The sequence below is a fragment of the Panthera uncia genome, assembly GCF_023721935.1.
Source record: "Panthera uncia isolate 11264 chromosome D3 unlocalized genomic scaffold, Puncia_PCG_1.0 HiC_scaffold_8, whole genome shotgun sequence".
Classification (NCBI taxonomy): Eukaryota; Metazoa; Chordata; class Mammalia; order Carnivora; family Felidae; genus Panthera; species Panthera uncia.
In genome coordinates this window covers 55,485,892-55,512,214 of record NW_026057586.1, presented here as the reverse complement: position 1 = coordinate 55,512,214, position 26,323 = coordinate 55,485,892, and the positions used below count along the sequence as shown (strand labels likewise).

Genomic DNA, 26,323 nt, shown 5'->3' with positions numbered 1-26,323 from the left:
TTGCTTCCTCTCTGACCCTTGCTAAGTCCTCACGTAAACATAAAAGCAAACTTCTTCCACAGAAACGTGGGAGATTTTGTTTTGTGTGGAATAGATTGGCATTGAAGTCTGTGTCAAAAGCCATTTGAGTGACTCTTACATTCTTACTCTGCTTGTTGACAGTCGTTTCCTCACAAGAACGTCTTTCCGCTTGGTCAGAAATTTCTCCTTGGAGATGACAGAATTGCTGTCTTACCATTAATAAATGTTGTAGCCCACATCCTTTTTATTTTAAAGAAATACAAACAAATCTACCCAAAGCCATGCTTTCACACACAATAGAGGAAACCAATGCTTTCCTGAAACACAGATGTGTTTTCAGCCTTGCTGGTAAGCTCACCTTTCGATAATCGCCTTCTGGCCACTTGCAGAAGCAATTACTTCCACAGTTCATAAACACGGGGCGGCTGGGTGGCTCAGTTGGTTAAGCATCCGACTTTGGCTCAGGTCATGATCTCATGGTTTGTGAGTTCGAGCCCCGCATCGGGCTCCGTGCTGACAGCTTGGAGCCTAGAGCCTGATTCAGATTCTGTGTCTCCCTCTCTCTCTCTCTCTGTGCCCCTCCCTCGCTCACACTCTGTCTCTCGCTCTTGCTGTCTCAAAAATAAATAAACATTAAACATTTTAAAAAAATAAAAAAGAAACACAAGTCTACTGTATACAGAGAAGACACTAAGATTAAAAGTTTAGTCATCTGGATTTCACACATATATCCTGACGTATAGTGAAGAGATCCTTCCCTGAGGGTCTGAGACTCTGAGTTCAGTCACTAACTTTTTCTGTGGCATTGGACAACCCTCTTGGGACATCTGTCACTTGATGAGTTGCATTTGGCTAAATTGCAGGGGGTGGCGGTTATATGTTTCTTTGTGTTTCTTATGTTTATATCAAAAGATTAATTTTTTTTCACTTCTTTGAACTCAGGGGTTGGAGGATAAGTTTTTCAGATAATCTTTGTTTGGATTGTTTTACTGTTTTACCTTAACATTAAGACCGTTCCCTGAAAATCTTTCTAAATCACTCCCCTAAAAGGAATTCTACATCTTGAACATACTATCAAAGAAATCTTCTTTTCAAACATACCTACTCAAGCAATGATCTTGGTGCTCATGGCAATCTGGATTGAGCTGCTTAGAATCCTACACCTGTATCCGGTGCTTAATAACTCTTAAGCCTTGTGATTTGAGAAGTACGTGTATGAGTGAAATGAATATGCTAATACCAGATGCCATTAATCAGTACAAATTAATCCGGGAATGAATGACAAAATGTTATAAATCTTCTTTGGGGGTTCCATTCCACCTAAGGTTAAAACTTCCTTAAATACTTCTAGAAAATTCCTTAGAGAGGTTGTAGTAGGCAAAATGGTTCCTCTTTTATATATATATTGGGGTGGTATAACCATTCACCAAAAATAAGACAGATGTGCAATTTGAGTTGCTTCTTCAACACCAGAGAGCACGGAAGTATCTAATCATAATGTCTCACAGATTCCTCAGGTAAAAGGTATTAAGTTCTTGGAAAGAGTTTTAAAAACAACTAGGCTTCAAAGTCTATTTTGTGTCTTCCAGTGGAGTCATAGAGTAATCTAGAAGTAAACAGATAAAAGCTGAACTCCTAGGAGGGGAAAGAGGGAAGCCCACCCACTTGGTGCTGCCCCCTAACCATGCAAGGGCCCTGAGGCACTTCCACAGAACCATTTTTGTGGTGGCAGAATCCTTCATGTGTTCATGTGGCCATTCAACACATATTTTCTACATACCCAGCATTATTCTAGGCATGGCGGAGACCACAGTGAACAAGAGCAAAGCTGGTCTCAGCTGTCATGGAGCCCACCGTCTGGTGAGAGTGACTGACACCAAGCCGGGGAAGGTTACAGCTGAAGTAAGTGCCCGGAAAGAGCAGCATGGGGTGCCAGAGGGTCAGAGAGGCTTCTCTGAGGGAGTGACACGGGGTCCACTTCTGAAGGGTACGGACACATGGAGTGGACATCAAGGGAAGCGCAGAGGCAGAGGGCAAGGGGAGAAAAGAAGGACATTTGCTGAGTGTTTCCATGAGCTGACAGTATGAGTACCGTGTGTGTTATTTATTTCAATGATCTGATATGATAGTCTTAATCTGATGTTGAGGGTACTGCTTTTCACCCTGTTTTACCCAGAGGAAACCAAGGTACAGGAATTACGTCGTGTACCCTTGGTCCCGCTGTTAAAGATGATGGAGCCAGGGTTTGAACCCAGGTCTTACTGTAGAGCCTACACCCTGGGCCACCACCCCGTTCACCTCCTAACACGAGCAGACGCTTACAGGGGCTAGAGCGACGGTGATGTGTGCATCAGTCTGTTCGCCAAAAAGATCAACATGAAGACTCAGGCCGGCTCAGGGGTCATTCATTCAGCCCATTGCTCCACACTAACACGCGTGATGCTGTAAAGATGGGTTTGTGAGAGGCTTCTGTGGGAAAGATGTTGTCACTAAATAGGCAAGCTCACGAGAGCACTGAGAGCCTGTCTGCAAGGAAGGGAAAGAAGCAGACGCGGTGCCTGCCAGCAGCCCCAGTCACACTGGCAAGACATGTGAGGAGTACAGAGCTTCCCTGGGCCCGGTGAGTTGGACTCTGCAATGGCATTTGCATGCCATGATTCCTCCTTCAGTCACCTCTCAGATAACAGTGAGTTCATCTGCCCATATTGTACATAGCGTGTGGACATCGTTGAGGTGTGCCCTCTGGACCGGGAGCTCGTAGGCCGGGAATCTTTGCTTATTTCTGTATCTTCTGGGCCTGGCCTCACGCCAGTCCTGCAGTGAACACTCAGTACTGAATGAAATTTGTAGCGTTTCTGGAGCCAAGTCCCTTGCGCCTTTCTCTATAGAGTATTTATTGCCTTATTGAATTTATATTTCAGCTATGCAAGCAGTTGTTTTACTAATACACATAGATTACAAATGTCTTAATTATCTCAGCATTGTATGTATATGTTTTAATGTTTGTTTGTTTATTTATTTATTTATTTTTGAGGGGGGAGGGCAGTGAAAGAGGGAGACACGAGGTTCCAAAGCAGGCTCCGCACTGACCGCAGACACCTCAACGTGGGGCTCGAACCCACAAACTGTGAGATGATGACCTGAGCCAAATTGAGACATTTAACCAACTGAACCACCCAGGCGCCCCTCAGTCTAATACATTTTAAAGAGCCAACACCGGCTGGAAATCTGTGAGACATCTCCCTCTACCACTTAAAAATAGGAAGACATAAGAAACAAGAGCAGGGTAATAATCACGTGTTCAAACACTGGACTTGTTCTTCCAGATATTCAATTTGTTGTGGAGAGAATAAGTTGACAGAACATTCTGTTGGAATTCTGTGAGTTGTAAATGGATTCTGCCTGGCCATCTAGTGCGCACTGTAGTTTAGAGATCTGTGGCATTCAATTTGCATAGCCCAATTTCAGGCCATTGCGGTACATTTTCCAGTTTGTTGACTTGTTCTTTCTCTAAAAACTAACAATGTCAGAATTCTTTATGCCCATTAGCCTACTTACTCACTGAATCTTGAAACAGAAAATTCTTCACCATTGGCAAAGTAAGAGCCAGCTATTTGCAAAACTTAAATCGAGACTCTCTCTGTTACCACAGACGGTTAGATGGGAAAAAATACATATGAATTTTGTAACTCACTGCCCTTTCAGCTGCAAACAAGGATATTTGACCTTTTTTTGCCATTTGCTTAAATGTCTGGAAACTGATATTTATTATACCACAAGAGGCATATAAAGTACAGTAAGCCCTGTTGTTCACTGTGACTAGTATCTGGCAGGGAGCAGGCACTGATTCATATTTATTGTAATCCAGCATATTGGTTAATACAATATATTGATCCAATATATGTCAACTGCCATCTTCTGAAAACTGCAATTAATTTCATATTGAAAATACGTTGAACATATTTTATTGCTTTATGATTCAAAAAGTACTCCACAGATTTCCTAAACTTCTGAGCCATTGTTTTAACATCACTTGAAGTTGTATTGATTGATGCAATGGTGCCAGTTGACAGAAATTTCCGATCGATAATATGCTTTCAGCACCCATCTGTATGTGTAATTTTCAAATTAAAGAAAAAAATGCTTATGAAATTGAGTTAAAAGCAGTATTTTAGTCATTACCAAGGGTTTTCTCTAAGTTCTTAGTAAGTCTTTGGAACTACCTCCAATTGCTTTGCAAAGAACTCCAAAAGAGACATTTTATAATTGAGCAATGCGATAACAGAGAACCGGCGAGGGAAGCCCGTCAGTAATCAAGCACAGAGCTCAGTGGCCAAAAATGTGCCATGAGTGCTTAATGAGACAGAATAGCTAACTGATTAGAAATGTTGCAAGACCCCGCTGGTGCCGGCATGGCCGCTCCCATGGCCATAACTGCTACTTTCAGTCGTCCCTGCTGTTGATGCGCATCCTGCAAAGCCAGGAATTTTTAATGCAATATACTGAAAGCCAGTGCTGGCAAATAGGGCATTTATGATGCCAGGGTCCGTTGACAGAGCACGGTACCCCTCAAGATACCTTTCATCAGCACGGGTACTGCGTGCTTAAGACTCCCAACAAAACGCAGGGGAGCTGGTGGCATCCCAGGGCAAAGGTCAGAGTCTCCATCAAAGTTACAGAGTAAATTCCATCCACTTAGGAAATTTTCAAGAAATGGCCAAATTCATCCACCGAATCTGCCCTACCAAGGAAATGCAACAGGATTTCTACCCAGTTCTTGAATGAATGAAGATACAGATGCGGACTGTGATGGGCTTACTGGCATCTCATTGCACCAGGGCCCGCAGGGTTTTAATGAGAATGCTTCCACCCGGGCAGCCAAACTAGATGGGCACTGCATATTCTTGACTTGTTTGGGGATTGAAGATGCAGTGAGAATAAGTGCAGGAGGAGCCCGCAGAGGACCTCTGTGCGGTGTGGGAGGCTGAGAAAGAGCCCCAGGATCCACACTGAGGGCTCTCACAGCCGAACCCTGACCCTCCAAGCGGCTGCTACCATTACCTTTCGCGTGTGCTTCCCCCAGACACATGGAGCAGGAAGGAAAACTAATTTCAGAGCAATAGAAGGAGACCAAATAGGTTACCAACTTGTTGATGTCACCCGTTCATTATTCTTTGATATACAGCATCTTCAGAAAACTGCTAAGGATGTAAGAGCAAATCAGTACATGTTCCGCAGCAAAATTTGCTTAAAAAATTTTTTTTCCCATTATGAGCAGATCACCTGCTGGGAAAAAAAAAAATCTTCTATTTTCCCTCCTTCTCTCCAGAACTCATTTCAGACCCATGTTATTGCCCTAAGAGAAAAAAAAAGTCTCCATTAAAAACCAGAAGTTGCACACTTCACAGCAACAGCCCATGGGGCGACTGGGGGACACAGTAGATCTTCAAATAGCAAATCTTAGAGCCACTGTGCACACTGGAGTCAGGCTGCATTTGCATTTTAGAAAACATTAGGCATTGATTTTGTTGAGTTGCTTAAATGAAATACTTCAGAAATTAATGTGCACAGGTATTAATAATAGAGAGCATTAACATTTATAAAGGCTAAGAAACTTTTCTCAAATTGGAAAAACTATGCAGGGACATTATTAATATTTTTATTATTCTGAAGACTACAAGGTTAATTGCTTTTCAAAATGGTGAGGCTGACTAGTTTTTGCAGAGTTTCTACCTAAAGGAAAAGGCTAAGACTAGATTAACCAGGATTTTCTATGGTCCTAAAGAATGTCTCTGACACACATGGGGAAGTACATGGGGAAAATAGGATTTGGTGAGAAGTTCGATTTTACGGAGTACTTTATCTAGAGGAAAAGAATACAGAGAATTAACATTGAGTCCTTCTTTTGACCTCCAAATATTGTGTCACTTCTTAGAGCACTTGATAAACTCCTGGTCAGGCACTTTGTAATGATTTTTTTTTAATTTTGGTCTCTTGATAATTATTATACCCAATTGAGTAGCGTAAGTGCAGTGCTAACTGCTTTTAGTACTCAAAGGACTGTATTTACTGCCTTACTGACTTCACATCCATGTTTTGTGGCATTTTGCTAGCTCACATCTTGACTGGTTAAAAATTTGTATTAACAAGTACAGAATGTAGTCGAATTGCATAGGTGTTCTGTGCAATTACAAATTGGGCTTATTGTGCAAAACTACTTTTCTGAAAGCACTTTAATAAAACAAATTGAAAATTTCCTGTTTCCAGGAACTTTCACTCTGTCCAAGAAGTAATCAGAATAACGGAGAAAGGAAGCTGCAATGGTGGCTACCAGCTGGATTTCTCATGGGCCAGCTAGTGCCCTAGGGGCTTATTAAGACCCTTGTTAAGTCTGGGGAGGTGTAAGTTCAACTCACAGGCCAATCTATTTTCAAGACTTAAACTGAAAAAATAGTTAGGTAAACCAGAAGCAAAGCCAGTTCTGTGGTCTTCGGGAGCAAAATTACTCTTCTGTTGAGCCACTTAAGGATAGGGAGAAGACTGGATGAAGGTGAATGATGCTCACTGTGTGCCAGGCCCCAGCAGGTTGCTTCTTTCTAAGTTGCGTTGTGTTATCTTCTTCTTTTCTTTTAATATGGAGAAACAGCAGCACATAGGGTGTAAATGATGGGCCCTTCCCAGGGCCACATGGCTAATGAATGGCTGACTGGCACATGTACCAATTTGTGGTCAGTCACCACGAAGGCAGCATGGTGGGGTAATAATGTCCTGATGAGTAGCTTTGCAGCAGAGGCCGGGGTCGCCAACCTGTGTTCTGTCTGCATAAGAAACACCTTTCCTGAGCGCCAGTTTGAGAGAATGTGGGAGAGGGATTGGCCAACCCCCCACCAAATCCATCTGTGGTCATGGCATGAACATAGACTCGAAAGATACGTGTATTTTCTTCAAAGTGTAATTCGTTGGCGAAGTGTTCTCACTCTGCTTCAGAGAACTAGTGCCATATGTCAATATTAGTGTTCTTTTACTGCATTCTTACAGGGATTTTCCTTAAAGCAGTCATCCGGACACTTACATTCCAAACACAATTTAAAATCTTGCCTAGTCCAAGCGTCTCTGAAAAACAGAAGCAGTTGTCAGTTACTGGTGCTCTTGAGAAAACAGTCATATTTAACTTCTGCTGATTCAATGAAACAAAATAATGAACCTACCAAAGGATCCTTTCACTCTAAGATCAGCTGTTCAACAAACATTTTATGGAGCAAGTACTGTGTGACCAACACTGTGAGTTACAAACATTCTAATGGTAGCCCATCCAAGTAAAGAAACACAGAAGCAAATAGTTTTGTTTTGTTTTGTTTTGTTTTGTTTTTAATTTGTTTTAGTTTGTTTTAGCAAGCTCTGGAAAATCTTGGTCATTGGAAGTGAAATTTAAAAATTCATCATTCTGTCATTTAACTCAAAACCTTCGATCTCTATTTACATCGTGGTTAAGAGCATAGGGTTGGAATTCGTTCAGTCATCTATTTAATAACCATTTATAGTCTACTGCTTGACAAGCACTGTATTAGACACTGGGTCTATCACTTGTCAAGAAAAAAAAAAACAGTCCCTACCTTCACTAAATATTACATTCTAGCTGGGACGACAGATTAATCAAATGACCTTATTTTAAAAATATCAACCTGTACCTGTGGCAAGTGATAGAGAGAAGAATTTATGTGAGACTTTTATTATAAGAAGACTTGACGTAACTGAGGAAATAACATAAGGTTTCTGAGAAAGGGGACATTTGAGCTACGACTTAAAGGATGGGCAGAAGGTGATGAGGCAGGAGGAGGGAAGAAGAATCAGAGCAGCAGAGGGTAGTTGTACAAAAGCCTTGTGGAGGGCGGGACAGTAAAGCATCAGGGACTAAGAGAAAGTCAGTATAGCTTGAGAAGAGAGAATGGATGGTTGTGAAAATGTCATAGTTCAAGAAGAGCCTGGAGAAGTAGAGTCTGGTCTTTGTACTGAACACAATGGCAAGGCGTTGATGGGTTTAAAGCAGGGGAAGTAGATGGTAAGGAAAAGAATAGATACAGGCTGATCAGTTGGAAAACTAGTGAAGTTTCCAGGATAAAGGCGATGGTGGCTCGGAGGTGCATGGTAATATGGAAAGGATGGAGAGAAGTGAACATATTCAAGATGTATTCAAGAGGTAAACACCAAGAGGATACTGGGGATGAGTGACAGGGGCTATTAAGAATGACTTGGACAAGCGAAAGTGTATAATGCCTTTCACTAAGGAAACTTGAAAATGACCAGGTTTGGCATTTGAGGGCCGTGGGGGCAGGAGTGAGAATACTGAGTTAGGTTCAAGTATGTAGGGTTTTGAGAGGCATTTGAGAAAGCCAGAAGAAAATGTCAGGTAGCAAGTATGTGGGGCTATAGCTGGAGTTCAGAAGTGAAGTTTGGACTGGAGATTAACTATTGGGGGTAGTGTGCATAGAGGTGGCAATTGAACTCCGGGGTCTGGGTGCAATCAATTTGGGAGAGGGTGTGAAGGGGATGGGGGTTCTAGGAAGGCCTAGAACCAAATCTTGAGGAACTCTAACCCTTAAGAGCTGGTTCCAAGGGAATGAGTCATAGGGACAGGGAGGACCATCTGCTCAAAAAGTAAGAGAGGCAAGGGCTGCTGTGTCATGAGCATCTAGAGAAAAGAGTCTGTTAAGAAGGAAGGGTTACAGCACTGGATGTGCTGAGAGGTCAAGTAAGATGAGTACTGAAAACTCTACGTGGGACTGAAAATAAATTATGTTGGATTGAATGATGCCAAGGTCATCAAGGACACGAATGAAAGCCTTGGTGGAGTCATGGTCAGATTCAAGTGACTGAGGAGAGAATGGGAGGTATAGATAGGGAGACAGCCAGTAAGACAACTTATTCAAGGTCAGCTGAGAAGCTCAGGAGGGAGATAGGGTGAGGACTGGCAGTACATGGGCTGTCTAGGAGCTGTGTGTGTGTGTGTGTGTGTGTGTGTGTTAAATGAGAGGCACTCAAGAGTGTTCCAGCACCAATGGAGGGATCCTGGTGAGGCAGGTTGAATTTATACAAGATAGAAGGGATTACTGAGGTCATAGTTTCTGAGAAGGCTCAAGAAGATGAGATTTGCCTCAGGTGGGCAGAGAGACAGCTCCCATAAGCTCAGTTTTAGGAAGATTCAGGCATTCCAGTTTGTGGCTTCTATTTTTTTCTATAAAGTAGGCAGTCGGATCATCTGCTGGAGGGGTTCAGAGACAGGTGGCAGCTGAGGGAGCCTAAATGGCAGGACCGAGGGAAGGGAGGTTTGAAACACCCTGCCTCGAGAGTGGAAAAGCAAGTGAGCCAGCGAGGGTCGTGGGGCTGCTGGGCAGCCCTTGATGGTTATGGAGTTTTAGTGGAACCAATCTGTCCTGTTAGGATGCGTCTGCAGGCACAGAAAAAGCAGTTAGCGAGGCTCTCAGACTGCAATTTTGGCCAGATGGTTGCAATGAAAAGACAGAGAAATAAGGAAATGTGAAGTATTTGCGGGACATAAAAAAATTTCCACTGAATCTGAGCAGAAAGAAGAGGGTAGTGAAGAAAGAATAAGGCCAAGAGGTTGGGAGCAATTAAGGGAATGAATCATTTGAAGATCCCCATGAGGTCCAAGCACTCATCAACCTGTAGGAAGCTGATGGGTGAAAAGAGGCGGGACAGGCATGGTGGGCGTAGTCTTGGAAGTCTCTGATGCTGCACAGGCCTGAGGCTGGTGGCTAGAGGACCCTGCTGCTCCCCTGGGGTGTGACCCTAGACCCCAAAATGCAGGTTCCACAGGCCACACCAACGGGATGGATGGCCTTGATGGCCGAGGCCTCCAGGTTCTGCCATGGACAGACCAAGACCACATGTAGGGGGCAGGCTTCTTCACTGCCAAACCTCACCATGCTCCTCTGGAAGTTGGTGTTAGCTTTCTGTGGTTATGAGGATTGAGTAAGGTTATGGGTGTATAACAGCACAATACCTGACTCTTGGCCGGGAATTCATAAAAAGTGTCAGAAGCTGCTGTTTTTTTCTTGTGACACAGGCATTTTCTAGGCAGATCACATGTTTCATTGTTGTTATTCTTTTATTTTAACCCTTAAGAGGCAAGGCAGAAAGACATTTTTGGATTTCAGAGAAACAGTGTGATTTGTAACATGGCGATATTATCATGTTGACTTAATCTTTTCTCTTCTGACTCTACAGCTGAGAGTTGAGAGTTGCAGCTCAGCTGTAGGGGATCCAGAATGAGGGACAAGCTGACCCTAAAACAGGGTGTCTTAGGTGCTTGCTATCCTTGAGTGCCTGTCTTGTTCAGACTAGACTAACTTAGGTTCCTTTCATAAACCATGAATTCCAAGTGTCAGGCATCGAGGAGTTAGGCCACTCAAGGGGCTCCTTCCTTCCAAAGCAATGTGAGAAAAAAGTTCACTTAGTTAGATTTATTTGCTTATCTGTCACCTACACTCAACAAAGATGGCTGGGGTCCTGTTTATCTTTGAATGTACACACTCATGGCAGGTGCTCAATAATTGTTGCATGGAGTAGACTCTGAATAGCAAGGTTTTTAGCTCTGTAATAGGTAGGGCAGGGTTTCTGCCCACATCAGCACTATTGACAGCTGGGGCCAGATACTTCTTTGTTCTTGGGGCTGCTCCATGCACTGTGGCATGTGTAACAGAATCCCTGGCTTGTACTCACTAGATGCTATTAGCAACTCCGCCCCCCCCCCCACCTCCAAAAAAAATGACTCTGGACATTTCTAATTATCTCCTGGTGGAGGGAGACAAAATGGTCTTTGGTTGAGAACCACTAGCTTAGAGGAAATCTTTAATGTGGTCTATTTGTTGAATTTTTTTAAGTTTATTGAATTGTTTGCAGAGGAAAAAGCCTGAACTATAACCCCAAATATCTTGCATGGTTTATTTCCGAGAAGTGAAATTGTAGGTGTTGTAGTTTCTTTCTGTAGTCCTTGGGCTTTTTGAAAATGTCTCATGTTTCTTCACTATACATGTATTGCTCTTACAATTTAAAAGGGAGAGAATGAAAAACGTTTAATATATGAAAATGATTCTTTTAAAAGTATGCGTTTCTTCCTAATACCCAGATATTCCTAACAATCGTTTTGATTTCAGCCAGTGAACATTTATTTTATTGTGCATTTGGTTTATCTAATTTGTTCATTAATTATCATGGCTTGGAGTATTTTTAATCAGCAATGTCATAATCTGCTACTAATTGAAGTTCTAGATGTTGACACAAATTTATTGGTCAGCCAAGCAATGGATTTCAGTCTCAGAGACACCTGACCTTTTTCTATAAAGGCAGGAGCTTATCCAGTATCAAGTGACTTTGGTATAAACACACTTGTCCAGTGTCACTATTAGAGCCTGAGGGCCCAGAACATTGGAAAGAAGAGGGTGTGTGTGTGAGCGAGTGAATGTGTGTGTGTGTGTGTGTGTGTGTGTAAGTAATAATAAACTCCAAGTTAAACTTAATTTTTGAAAAATCAGCCAGTTAAGAGATTTTGCAAAACTCTAAATCAAAAAAAAAAAGATTCACAAGAAAGGATCTAGAGCCCCTTTCCCTCACCCCTTAGTTTAAATGAGGGGAAAACCTAAAAAGTGAAGGCTTTCTTTTAGTACAAACCTTCAAAAGGGGGGGGGGGAATGTCATTAGATAAAGATAAAGAGCTGATTCCAGCATTCAGATATGTAGCAGAATATTTTTAAAAGCAAGAGAAGTTTCTCCTTTTCTTTTTTGTTCCATATTTTCATCACAAGTGATCTTAGAAACTTACTATCTTAGTTGACTTGGGCTGCCATAACAAAATAGTACATACTGGAGGCTAGAAGTCCCAGATCAAGCAGCCAGCAAGATGGATTTCTTTCTGAGGACTTTTCTTGGCTTGTAGATGGCTGCCATTTTGTCGTGTGCTCACTTCTTTGTGTGGAGGGTGGTGAAGGGAGAACATGAGCAACCTCTCTGGCAGCTCATCATATCTGGGCACTAATCCCATCATGAGGGCCCCACCTTCATGACCTAATCCAACTCTAATTACCTCCCAAAGTTCCTGTCTCCAAGTAGCATTGCTTTGGGGGGGCAGAACGGGGGGACACAAATATTCAGTCCATTACATCTCCTCAATGATAACATGCAGAAATGGGTGATAGAATTGTTTATTATTTATGAGGCAATGATTGTTTGACCCAAAGCTCTCTCTTAAATATTTGCTTGTTCAAGGGAATGTAGGCGTTTGTATTTTTGATTTCTTTCCATCAGATATTCCTTCAACATTGACACATCATAGCACTCATCTTTTATTTACCGATGTGCCCACTCGCCCTTCAGTGTTACTGTCTCTTACTTCATCACCAAGTCAGGAGAACAGTTGAAAAATGATTTTAGTATCCCCTAGAATTATTTTCTAGTGTCTTTATTAAAACAATGTTTAAGTAACTTATTTTGATCTGCATTGCTATTGGTTAAATCTCATTGAGACGTAAATACTTCATACAGCAAAATTTCATTACAGTGAAAGTTACTTGTTAGGCCTTTGGTCTCATCATAATGAGATTAGAAAAACAGTATGTTAACGCTGAAGAATTTACATTGATTAGAGCATGTAGGTGAAATAAACATATATTAAATATTGAGAAATGGGGAAGAGGTGATGATAAAACAACAATGAGATATTTGGAATCATTTTAAAAATACATTTTCTACTTTGGAAAATCTTATTTTTCCTTAGCATGCAGGGTCTCTTCACCTGGAGAAGCCACCTGTGGATATGAGACTCAACTGCATTTTCTTTATACAGAACCTTATTGTTACAGATAGCTGAGAAGTACAGTTTCTTGCTCCATCCTGGAGTCCTTCCTTCCCCCAAATCCAAGGAGATATTTGGAGTCTGTCTCAGACAAAGGTCAGAGTTGGCTTCCCCAGTTGTGTCCTCTCTCCTGAACTGAGTGCAGTTATAAACACTTCCTCTTTGCAGGATCTTTCCAGTAATAGCTAAGTTTGAATCAACTGCAGAAGCACCATTTTTTTTTCCCCAGAAAACGCCCATTCTGCCGAAACTGACATCAATATGTGGCAGGATGGACATACATATATATTTGATCATCTGTCTAGGAAGCGTTCATGTTCACATCTTCTCCAGTGGCAGTGTTTTCTTGGGCAGCACTTACCTCCACTCCACGCAGACAGAGTTGTGTTATTTGCAGAGTCACCAGTACTGTGGAGGCCTGTCACCAGGGCAGTGGCCCGGGAGCTAGGTCACACATTGTCTTTGAGGGGGTTTACATTGTTGCGGTGTGGTTTCTGTCCGTCTCCAACCTGGGGAGAGCGAAGCCTGCTAGCCAGGCTCACAAGATAGCTGCAGTCAGTAGATTCAGTTCCTTGTGCTTCTCTCTAATCCCTGAGCTGGAACAGTATACAGATGTTCCACGTCTCCTAACTTGTTCCAAGTGTTATTTCTCCTGCCTATGGATGTGAGTTATTTTACTCCTTATGTTTTTCTGCAAGTTCTTCTATCAACTCCTTTCCTCCCAGTGCCATCTACTCCTCTGGAGCCAACTTTTATTTCCCTCTTTAAAACCAGCTCTTTTATACATTAACTGAAGCACCGTACTGTCTGACAGACTGGGAGAAATAGGGGGGCCGGGGCAGGGGTGAATCGCGAACTTGGATCTTTGGAGAACCAGGTATTCCCTTACATTTATCATGAAGCCTCCTTTGTCCGATCTCAGATGTCATTACACGGAGGTAAAGAATAAAGTTTTCCAAACCATAATCCTTCAAGCCCATGTTAACAGAGGTTACAGTTGGCTACGCAGTTGTAGGTGGTTGTAGTTGCAGATCTGTGTTCTACTAGTTATTCATTTCCATTTTGCAAGCAAAATAACTTAACCTGTTACTATGTATCAAGCCAATATAACCTGGGATTTGTAGAAATCAAGTTTCCAGTTTTGCATTTTACCTCCAAGGGAAGCATCCTGCATGAGTCTCCATGTGGAGCATGGTAACTATATCCTACAAGAATAAGATGCTTCGGGTCTGTGAATTACACAAGACGCAAAGGATGGTCCCTTCCAGCAACTTGAAAATGGCTCAGAAGTTGGGCACAGAGAAGTCGTGTTTCTTGTATATTCTCTGCTGATCTGAAAGTAGGTGAAGGATGGGATTTATCTTCTCAAAAACACAAGAACACTCTGTTCCTGGTTCTGTTATGGTTCTTGGAAACAGGTGGATCAGCTTGCAAAAGTCCCTTTAGATTGACGCTAAAATAATGCTTCATGATCTCCCTACTCCTACGGAGGTGGGGCTGGGGGACATAAATCTGAAAAACAGCTGGGCTTGAAACTTGGGTCACATGAAGCTTCTCAGTGATCACAAACTCCAGCTTCCTAGCAAGTAACAGTTGGAGTATTTTAATGGGTCAGGCTAGTGAAAGAACAACTATAAAATTGAAACACATGGAACCAGCTAGGTAAAGAAAAACATGAGATGGTAGAAATAATGCATCTGTTAGCACATTGAGTATTACACTACAATATGCTTTTTGTATTTATAAGGGAAAAATACCATTGGGTTTGATTTAGCTGCCTGGCTATTTATGATTTATATAGGTCAGTTTCCGTACTGTGTTCATATGCCTATTTTTAAATGTTTTACATCATTATTATAGGAGATTTTTAAATGCAGCGAAATTTCAACCCAGAAAATTCTTAGAAAATTAACGAAATAGAGGAAAATTGAGATAGCAGTAAATACGACAATTTTGAAACACTTTATTTGGTGAAATTTGAAGTGGGGAAAAAACAAATGCACTGGGCCTGCTCAAGTAAGATAGTTGACTAAGTTTCATCACCCTTGAGACTCAGGAATCAAAGATTATTTTTTTTCTTTTTTCCCTTTTCTCTCTTCTCTGCAATAAACTTGCAGTGTTCCAACTGATGTTAGAAGAAGCACAAGCAAGTCTGAGAAGGGAAGCCAGCTAAATAAAACATGAATTAGTGTTATCTCCCCGCCCCCCGTAAAAGCCTCTTCTTTCTGAAGACAAACGGATATGGAATACATCATTTGTTTTTATTTATTTTTTATTTTTTTTATAAGTGATTCTTTTTTTTTTTTAATTTTTTTTTTAAAGTTTATTTATTTTTGAGACAGAGAGAGACAGAGCATGAACGGGGGAGGGTCAGAGAGAGAGGGAGACACAGAATCTGAAACAGGCTCCAGGCTCTGAGCCATCAGCACAGAGCCGACGCGGGGCTCGAACTCGCATACCGCGAGATCGTGACCTGAGCCGAAGTCTGACGCTTAACCGACTGAGCCACCCAGGCGCCCCCATCATTTGTTTTTAGTAAAACAATGAAAATTAACACAAGAAACAGAAAATGTACATACGCATGTGGTCTGCCTACTTTCATCTAATGATGTAATTCTCCCAGATTTGGCTTTTTGCTAGCTACTGGCTCCATCACTCAGATTTTGAGAAAGCTAAAAAGCATATTACTGATTTTTAATAGGCATGACATGTGCAGGTACAAAATTCAAAAGGTATAAAGGGGTACAGAGTGGAAACCCAGGGCCCTCCCTGCTCCTGTCCTCCAGAGCCATCTTCTCTCCCCAGCGGTAATCACATCACGCTGACCCTCTTTCTGTGTGTCTCTCCAAACTTAACTCTCTCCTTACTTATATGTGTGTTGCGAATCTATGTAAGTGATGGCATGCTGTATATACTGTTAAACACCTCTCTGTCTTCATTTGGCAGTAAAACTTGACAGATGGTTCATATCAGTACATATGGAGCTCCCTCACCCTTTTTTACCACATGGATTATAATTTATTTGACCATTCCCTGTCAACAGCAGTCTAAGTGGTTTTCAGTGTTTGCTATGTAATGAATGCCTAACAGAATGTTCTACGCTCATCATTTTACATTTCTGAGAGTCTATGGGATAGATTCTGGCAGTGGAATTGCCGATCAATGGGATGTCAATGGGATGTGCCTTTTAGATAATGCCACACTTATCTCCATAAACTTGCACCAGTATAGGCCCACTGACAATGTGTGAGAGGGCCTCTGTTTGCACATATTGCACTGGGGAATTTGTTCATCCCCACTAATCAAATAGGCTTAGAAGTGGTATTCAAAGTGAGAGTGAGCATCTTTTCATATTACAAGAGCCGTTTGTATTCATTTTTCTGTGAACCCTCCTTTAAATCTTATTTGTGTTTTTTTCTATTTAATTGTGGCTCTGTGTGTATATATAGGGAAATTAGCCATTTTTCTGTATTGCAAATTGTTAAGTGCTGCTTTTCAGTTTATCATTTGTCTTGGACTTGCTAACAGCACTTTTTAGGCTTTTATTTATTTTTTTTTAATTTCTTTTTTCAACGTTTTTTATTTATTTTTGGGACAGAGAGAGACAGAGCATGAACGGTGGAGGGGCAGAGAGAGAGGGAGACACAGAATCGGAAGCAGGCTCCAGGCTCCGAGCCATCAGCCCAGAGCCGGACGCGGGGCTCGAACTCACGGACCGCGAGATCGTGACCTGGCTGAAGTCGGACGCTTAACCGACTGCGCCACCCAGGCGCCCCTAAGCTTTTAATATTTTTTTTTGTATTCAAATATATCAGACTTCTTTGTGGCTTCTAATTTTGTATCATGTTAAGGGGATTTTGTTTCCTTAAAAAGAAATTTACATTGGTTTCTTATTTTATTGCTTCTTTTTTTTTTTTTTTTTTTTTTTAGTTAGAAGGATTGCTCCATTTGGAATTTATATCCATGTGACATGTGAGGTAGCAATTTAACTTTCCTTTTTCCTACTGTATTGGTTAAATAGGCCATGTTTTCCCCCCTGGCTCGAAATCCCCATTTATCATATTATATGATATGTTAAATTCTCTTAGGTATTTTGGTTTATCTGCATCGATATGCCTATCTGTTCATATGTTAGTGCCACATTGTTTTAACTGCTGTAGCTTTATATAAGATCTTAAAATCTAAATAGCAGCATTGTCTCTCTTAATGCTCTTCCTTTTTAAAATTTCCCCAGCTACTCTTGGTTATTCATTTTTCCAAATGAACTTTAGTATCAATTTTTCTGGTACAAATACAAAATCCTGTTGGTAGTCTTATCGAGATTGTATTAAATTTACGATTTAACTTTGAATTTGCCCCTTTATGAAGCTAGGTGTAAATGTTCAAATGTTTCTTGTTTCTTGGTAGTGTTTTCAGTTTTCTTTATGTGGAAATCATAGCCTTCTTATGAAGTTTATTCCTAAGCACTTTATTATTTCTGTTGCTACAACAGATGGAATCATTTCTTCCTCTATGCCCTCCAGCTAGCATTGTTTGTGTGTAAAGTCTGTCAATTTCTGAACATTAATTTCGACCCTACCACTCGGTCAAATTCTCTCCATATGTGTAATTTCTCCATGTAATTGATTTGTGTTTTCCAGGTAGATGAACGTGTCGCCTACAAATTATGATCATTTTACTTACTGAAAGCTATTTTATTCTCATTTTCCCTTTACCAAAGTAGCTTCACAACTTTTGGACAACGTATGCAAGCGTTCTCTCTGGCAAGTAGGAGGGGATTTTTTGAGACGGCAGAGCCATGTCTTCCGTAGGACCAACAAGAACCTTGTTCCTGCTTGCACTTAATTAATTCTACCTGTGCTTTTATTGTAATTTTTGTTTGGTTAGTCCCTTACTTACTGAAAGAAATTACAGTAATTCATTTCTCATCTTTGTTTAGTAGTAAAGAACATGGAATAAGAGGTGGTCACAGCTTCAGTAATTTAAGCTTTGATTTTTATTGGTGTCCTTACAGATTCTGTTTAACATGCGAAGAGAAAAAAATGTTTAAGTTGCCAAAATTTAAAATTACCCAGTTAAAAATATATGGAGTGTTATTTTAATACTGAGCATGTTCTGCTGTGGTCTCATTATCTGAAAATTGGCAATCTTGTGAGAAACCAAATTGTTCCCTTTCTCTAGAACTTCGGGTAGGGCAGTCTCCGCTATCAGAATCTTCCTAGGTCTCATCGGCATGGACATTAGCTGTTCACTAGTGGGCATGCAAAACAGTTAAGATTCCTGCTTGAGAGAGGATTGATCATCTTAGTTTTATTGTAGTTAAATCAAACCCAGGGTGAGGAAAAGTAATGTAAGAAGTTAGGGATAGACTCTTAGCTCTAGAAACTGGTTTGTTGTACAGCCTTTGGCAAATCGTTTAACTTCTCTATTTTGAAATTTTAAATTTATGGGTTGCCTGGGTGGCTCAGTCGGTTAAGCATCCAACTTCAGCTCAGATCATGATCTCACGGTTCGTGAGTTCAAGCCCCACATTGGGCTCTGTGCTGACAGCTCTGCAGAGTGTGGAGCCTGCTTTGGATTATGTGTCTCCCTCTCTCTGCCCCTCCCCCATTCATGCTCTCTCTCTCTCTCTCTCTCTCTCTCTCTCTCCCTCTCAAAATTAAACAAACATTAAAAAAAATTAAAAAAAAGAAAGAAATTAAAAATTTTTGAATGTAAATATTAAATAATTAACTAGCATGTAATATTAATAAAACTATTAATACTAGATAGTCACCTCCTTATGTTTGTAATCATACTCTATGGTCATTATTATGAGTCTTCACTAAATAGCCCTTTGTAGCGACATCATTCCTCACTGTGGTTATTCTGATCCCAATATGGTATTTTAGCTGACGAAACTGGGTAAGTTTCATGATCTCTCCCATGCTTCTCTGGCAGATTGAAGGAGCAGCTGAGATAAGAACCCACAACCTTAGGTTTTTAATCATCTGCTGCCTTTAGCAAACCATATATCCACCAGACTGCCTCCTGCAGTTTGTCTACCACCTTCTCAGACAGTTAAAGATTAACACTCACCTCTTGCAAAAGTCCTTGCAAGTGGGAAGTGTTAACTAATGTAAGTCAGGTAGACGTAGGGATAAGACACTGGCATCAGAAAGCTCTGCAAAGGCTTATAAAATATTTTAAGTAAGCAAAGTCGTTTCTATTTGAAATAATAGTCAAAGGGGACAATGGCCATGATTTCCTTTAAATTATGTACACCACGTCTTTTTCTTTTTCTTCCTGCTGATGTAGCATTTGACTCTTGTTCTGTTTTTACATCTCTGTGTTAAGGCTCAAAAAAAGTCCCTTGCAGAAAGGGTCGACAAAAGGAAAAGCCACACGAAAGAAGTTGGTAATAACATGATGGATCTGCGGATTAAACTAAATTCCTGTTTATCTGCAGCTGACATAACTTAAGTGATGCTGTATCACCAACAGTTGTTATCCTACCAGACGTCAGATAGATGACAGGCAAAATATCCACCAACACTTTAAGTAGGAGTCCTGGAATTAAAGAGCAGCATGAAACTACACATAGTAAAGATTTGGGAGAGTAAAACAGTGAATTTTAGAAACGGCAAAAACTGGAGTGTACGTACGCACAAACGGGATAACCCAACACTGACAGCATGGAAAGATCCAGACTTACCTTGAGGTTATGATTCATTTTGAAAAGACCAGATGAAGCTTGGGTTTCATTGGATGAGTGAGGACTATGAGGTGAGGGATGGGAGAGTGGATGCCCTACCTGAAGAGAGCCCATCAAGGACGGGCAAAGGTACACTCTTCTCAACCAATGAGCAAGGCTTTATTTATATAAATATAAATATAAATATATATATATATATATATATGTGTGTGTGTGTGTGTGTGTGTATGTGTATGTATATATATACATACATATATATGTATACATACATACATATATACATATATATACATACACATATATATACATATATATATACACACACACATATACACATATATACATACATGTATACATACATGGGCAGGGGAGGGGCAGAGGGAGAGAGGGAGACACAGAATCTGAAGTAGGCTCCAGGCTCTGAGCTTGAACTCACAGACCATGAGATCATGGCCTGAGCCAAAGACGGACACTTAACCCACTGGGCCACACAGGTACCCCAAGCAGTGACTTTAAAGTATATACTTGTCACATACCTGGAAGATCAATGCTGTAGATACCCAGTGGCAGTTCAGCTAATTATTCTGGAATGTTCTGGAATGTCCTTTTTTTTATTTTCAGGACTTTGTTTCATTTTGTGTTCATCAGAACCAAACCAGAATCCTTGTTTATGAATGCCCTTCACGTTGCTGAGGCACTTGGAGGGATCCCCGTAAATTTTATCACCCTGCAGAAGAGAGGTGCTACTTGTGGGCATTTATGAATAAGCAGGGAAAAGAAAAGAAGCTGCTTGGAAGAGAGAAATAGAAACACCCTCTGTGATTATTTAGCTAAATGCAGGAGGCGTACTGAACTTTATTTTCAAGTTTGTGACCTTTTCACAATCATAAACTGCATTCTGGAATGTGCCAGAATGTTCAGTAGTTTTAATTAGCCACCCTATTGTGTAAAACCAACAACCAAACTGAATATGAGGGTTTTTTTTTAATACCCATTGATTTGAGTAATTAGAAAAAAGGAATCATTGTAAGCAATATTCTTCAGCTGAGTTTATGCTGGCCTTTTTAATTTTAACTAGAGTAGGGCAAAAAAGATGTAAATTACACTATTTGGTTACATTTCTTAGTTTAGAAAAATGAATATGGCCAGCACTAATTAATTAGCAGAGGCACTATTTATGTGATGGCATCTTTCAGCTAGCATACCTTAGAGGGGAAAAGGTAAGTGGTTTGTGTTATTCTGTCTCTGTGGGCTTTAGCAAGGCAGTATCCTGGAATATATTAGCAAATAACAATGACAGATTCATTTTGTATTTTGTGCCCTGAAAAGACATTTATGTAAATGTAAATGCTGTATTTGTAATATAAAAATGGCTGGAAATTGCCGTCTCTTGAGTGTGTGAGAGAGATGGCAGGAGAGGGGAAATTAGGAGCCCCCAATTGCACCGGGATTATTAACTTTACAAAAAATGCATGCAGATGCCCCCATTTCATGGAATTCTTATAGATGACCATCCAGTTCAAAATAAATAAATTAGGGTAGTCGTGAACATTGCAAAAGAGTACTGTCAGGTAAGAAATAAGGAGGAATTTGCAAGAGTTGTGACAATTATCAATTTTGTATGAATGAGAAATTGAGAGTTTGTCTCTATATATCTGTGGTATGCAAAAATACCAATATGACAAAAAACGGAACACTATTGCAAAAATGTTGGTTTATGGATAACTTTTCAGGGATATGTCTATTGCATAAAGTGGGGGTACATTTATATTTAATCTCAGTGTGACTTTTTCCATTGGGAAATATGGTATAAATAAGCCAGACTGGTAGATTTTTTTTAAAAAAATGTAATGTTTGTCTATTTTTGAGAGAGAGACAGAGAGAGACAGAGTGCAAGTGGGGGGAGGGGCAGAGAGAGAGGGAGACACAGAATCTGAAGCTCCAGGCTCTGAGCTGTCAGCACAGAGCCCGACGCGGGGCTCAAACCCACAAATGGTGCGATCATGACCTGAGCTGAAGTCGAACGCTTAACAGACTGAGCCACCCAGGTGCCCCTACACTGGTAGATTTTTAAAATGAGACAAGCAGACTTGTTAAAAGTGTAGTCATTATGTATTAGCACTGGCATTGTGCAGGAATGGAAAGCAGACTGGGTTCAAATCATAAGTCTGCCCCTGTTAAACTACACATACTAGGGCAAGTTTCTTCACTTCTCTGAGTCTTAGCTTTTACCTGGGAACTAAGAGATAATCATTCTTCCCAGTGTGACTAAGGACCAGGTGAGATGATGTGGAAAAGGTACAGCCCTGTGCTTGGCACCTAGTTTATTGTTATTGTCCTTTTTATGTGAAAATGACTTTCAGTAACAATTACTTTAAGGACTTATTCCAAACATTTTTAATAGCTTACAGCCTCCTGCCTTATTTTTAAGTATTTCCCACAGTATCTTACCTGATGCTTGGCAAAAAGTGGTACTTAACAAATACTTGTAGCGTGTTGAATTATATAATTAATTTTGCTTTTTCATTTTTAAAGTACATGTGAAGTATAAGTGAAATTTTTCCATAGGAAATCAGCCACTTACCATGCCATCGGTCTACATTTTCCACTGGAATCTTCTGTATTCCATCGAAAGGAAAATGAAGCTGACACTTTCTGTAGATTTTTACTTTCTTTTCCATTTGAGGTTTAAGGACTATAAAAAAACAGTGCTTTCTTTAATCTTTCTGCAAATCTTGAATCAGTGCATTCGAATGCAAAGACCATTTTCCACTTTTCTCATTTTTTTCGTTTTTATTGTCATCCCCGAAGCTAATCAGAGCAACTCCTCCAGTGCATTCTTTCCCACAGAAGTCAGTACGTCTAGCCACAGAAATTATTTCTTTTAAGCTCTTTGTATAGCCATCCCTTTACCAGGAACCTGGGAAGGAACAGGACGGTGCCCAGGGAGTGACCCTACCTGCCTGGAGCCCTGACCAACCCCCAGGCTCAGCACCGAAGGGGTTAGCATCTGTAATCTTACTGGATCCTCACAGCATCCCGGGTGCCCTGGTTTTTGTCAGGGAATAACCAGACGCCTGAGGGGCCAGAGATGTTAGGTACGGTCACTGGATTGGAAATGAGGGTGGCAAGAGTCGCAGGGAGCAGCAAGACTCAGGAATCACTGCTGCGCACAGCTGCCTGCGGGGAGTGACAGTTGTGCTCTCCTGACACAACGTATGTGTGTTCGGTGATACATGTGGACTTAGGTGAAGTGAAGGACGGTCAGATGTTGTGAGATAGACAAAGTGGATTTGACCCCTTGACCCTAAGCCAGATCACTTCATTCTCTAGTCCTCCATTTATGCCAAGCAACCAAAGATTATAGTACCTATATTCCAGAGGTATTGTTGGGATTCCACGGGAAAGACGTACACAACGTGAGCAGCACAGTGCCTGGCACATGGGTGGATGATGCGGTTGTAGAGATAGATTTTTAAAGAGCTTTTGAGCCATGCTAAAGAGCCTCAGCTATAATCTGTTGACAGTAGGCATCATTGAAAGTTTATAAACTTGTCCAGGAGGCACGTGATCAGACCTGTGTCTTTGAACAAAAAGTTTAAAAGCGTTGTGGAAGATAATGGGTGGGAGCAGGACCAGGAACAAGGACACATTGGTCAGAGGCTTTCCTGTGGTGCAGGTAAGAGAGAGTGAAGGTTTGAAGTTGGATAGGGTGGTAGAAATGGGAAAGCAGATCCCTCAATACTTGAAGGGGCTGAGATTAATACAGGTGTAAGGGAACAGAGTCATTACACGTGACCTTGACGACTCTAGTAGCCGGATGTTCTGTGATGGTATGCACCAAAAATAGGGAATAGTAAATCAAAAATAGACTTTATGGGGAAAATAGTAAGGCTAGTTTGGGACATGCTGAATTTTCGATTTCCTACAAAGAAAAAATCCTGAGAGAAAATGCCTATTAGAAATTAGCTTAAGGGCTCACAACTCACAAGCTACATCTGATAGGGATCAACAGTTGGGATTTACAGAGGGGATGACAGATGTAAGCTTGGGAGTAAATGACAATCATTTGCTTGATTATATTGATTCATCATTAGCAAAATCACCATCACAATGGGGCTCTTGGGAGGTGCTCTATAAATCCTCCTGGCAGGAAGGTAGGAGGTAGCTAGAAGGTGGGAAGGGAGTGGCTTAAGAGAGAGGGTAATGCCCAGAGGAAGGGCCAAGATGAGCAGAGGGAGGTGGGGTAGGGAGGGAAAGCCAGCAGAGAAGGCTGAGAAACAAAATTTACAGGAGAACTGGGAACATGATCTCCTTCTGAACCATTTGTCTGTATTGAATGAGATTTTACAGATACCCTAAAGATCGATGTTTTGCCCTTTGTTCACGCGTCTGGAATATTCTGAATACTGCTATTTAGTCACTTCAGCGCAGGGAGTGCCATGAAAGGCAGGGTCTCCTCCACTGGAGAGCGGCTCCTGCTCCAGGCAACAAAAGGGAACTAGAACTGTAAGGACAGATTCTGTCTTTGAAGACAGTGACTCATGGTCCTAGCTCTTTGTCTCCCTTGGCCCATTTTTCCATTGTCCCTTTCTGATTTGTTCAAGCGTCATTCTAATCTGTGAATAGACCTGTTGGCAGTATCTCCCACAGCTACAGGGAAATAGATTGAATAGAAGAAACTAAAGTTTTATCGTGCTCAGGACTTCAGAGAGACTTGGGTTCGAGATGCGCCTTTGCCACTAAGGAGCTCCTCAGCCCGCCGCAGCCTGGCTTGCACTGCCCTTGGGGGCCTAGGCACTGCTCTCCTCAAGGTGAACACTGGCCTCCTCATTGCACAGTTTATCGAACGCTTTCAGGGCTTCACTAACTTGACTCTGGACAAGTGTTTGGCCCTGTGACACCACTCCCACCTCTTGAAAACTTCCATTCTGGCTTCCTAGACATCACGCTGTCCTGGATTTTCTTCTCTCTGGCCTCTCCTTCTTTCTCCAGGTCCTTTGCAGCCTCCTTTTCCCCTATCTGACTTTAAATATTATTCCATGGAGCTCTCTTGTCTACCAGCCTGTGGGTCATCTCATTCAGTCTTATGGTTGGTAACTTCCAAAGTTCTGTCTCTAGCTCCAATCCCGCTCTTGACCTCCATCTGCTTAATGAGCACTTCCACTCCAGACAAAGGAAAGTAGTCCACGACTAGACTCATTATCCTCTCTTCTAAGTCTAAACCAGAAAATGACCCCACTGTACACTTGCCCAAGCCATAAGCCTAGGATCTTCCCTGACTCCTCTCTTCCCCTAATCACCTTATATCCTGACCTATTGATTCTGCACCCAAAGTCTTCTCACCATGCACACTGTCACTACCCTGGTCCAGCCACCAGCCTCTCACCTCCCCTACAACACTGTCTTCTTACCTGGTCTTCCTGCCTCTCTGCTTACTGCTCCACATTTCATTCTTTCCTTTGGTGTTAAAGTGACTTTCAAGCCCAGTAATGTCCCTTTATCAGCCTCTCCAGTGACCTCAGCATAATAAGCTTTCAAGGACCTTCATCAGCTGGTCCTTGCTCACATGTCCAGCCTCCCCTGCATTTTTTCCTTCACCTTTTGCCTTTGCACATACTCTTTCCTCTTCCCAGAACCTCCTCCCCTTCTCACTTACAGCCAATATCCGGCTAAATCCAAATCAACCCTCTCACCTCAACCTACACATCTTCCCTCTTTCCCCCTGTCACCACAAGCTCCCTCCCCCGCCTCCTTCCCTCAGTAGGATAGGCAGCCCTGCTCTTTCATCCCTACAATTCCTACACCTCTCCTAGCATGGCATTTATTATGCTTCATTTATTTTATGATGCTTCACTATTTATTTTATGATTCTCCTCAGAATGTGAGCTCCATGGGGCAGGGACTATGTCCACCTTATCCACCCCTCTACCTAACTTAGAGTGTAGCACAAAGTAGGCGTTCAGGAAACTCAGTGAACAAATGCTGCTCCCTGGCAATGCAGACATAGACAAGAAAATCGGCCTCCTGCCTTCAAGGAACTCATAATCTTGTAAAGAAGCAAAGCTTATAAATAAGTATCACACAATAGGCACAGAAATAGAGACACAAGCACCATCCAAATTAGCACAGCAAAGGGAATGGCTCACTTCATCTGGAAGGCTTGAGTTGATCTTTAAAAAGTAGAAGGAGCCAACCTAAGGGGCTCCAGCCTTGGACTTGGTTCTGCCCCTAATTAGCCTTTTTATCTTGGGGAAATTACCTGTCGTCTGGGAACCTTAATTTCCTTCTCTAGAAAAGCAAAGAGAATAATACCTCCCTTCACAAAACTGTCTGGAGGATTCAATGGAGGGATGTAAACGACCTACACAAACCGTGCCACCTAGGAGGTGCTCAAGCGGTAGTAGCTGTTTTATAATTTGAACGGACTTCCGTTGTGTTTGTTCAATGCTGCTTTAACAAGTGCACCTGAAGACAAACAAGGAAAAAAGAATCTCTTTCTTGAATGTGACTAAAATTACAACCTCGGCCTGGTCTACGTAAAAGACCTCTTTTTTCTGGTTCAGAAGGTTCTGAACTATGGCCCGATATATAATTTATCGTGTGTCTTTGTTACAACTGTGGTACACTATTAAGAACCAAAGGAGCAGCCGTTGTACTAGAAAACTCCTTTTAATACAACCTGAGGAAATTATTTGCTCTGTTACCTTCATGCACAGAGTAATTTCCTAGTACTGAAT

At 41.5% G+C, this 26,323-nt stretch overlaps 1 protein-coding gene across 4 annotated transcripts in view; it reads left to right on the top strand.

Moving 5' to 3' along the window:
- L3MBTL4 (L3MBTL histone methyl-lysine binding protein 4) overlaps window positions 1-26,323 on the top strand; it is a 448,796-nt gene that overhangs the window by 360,259 nt on the left and 62,214 nt on the right. Inside the window, exon 17 of one of the 4 annotated variants that reach the window (XM_049620402.1) lies at window positions 1,806-5,371. The exons of the other annotated variants lie outside the window; for them this stretch is intronic. Coding sequence (XP_049476359.1) covers window positions 1,806-1,816 — 11 coding nt within the window. The 3' untranslated portion in view covers window positions 1,817-5,371. Of the gene's footprint in view, window positions 1-1,805; window positions 5,372-26,323 lie in introns of those variants that run through there. 4 annotated transcript variants of the gene reach the window in all.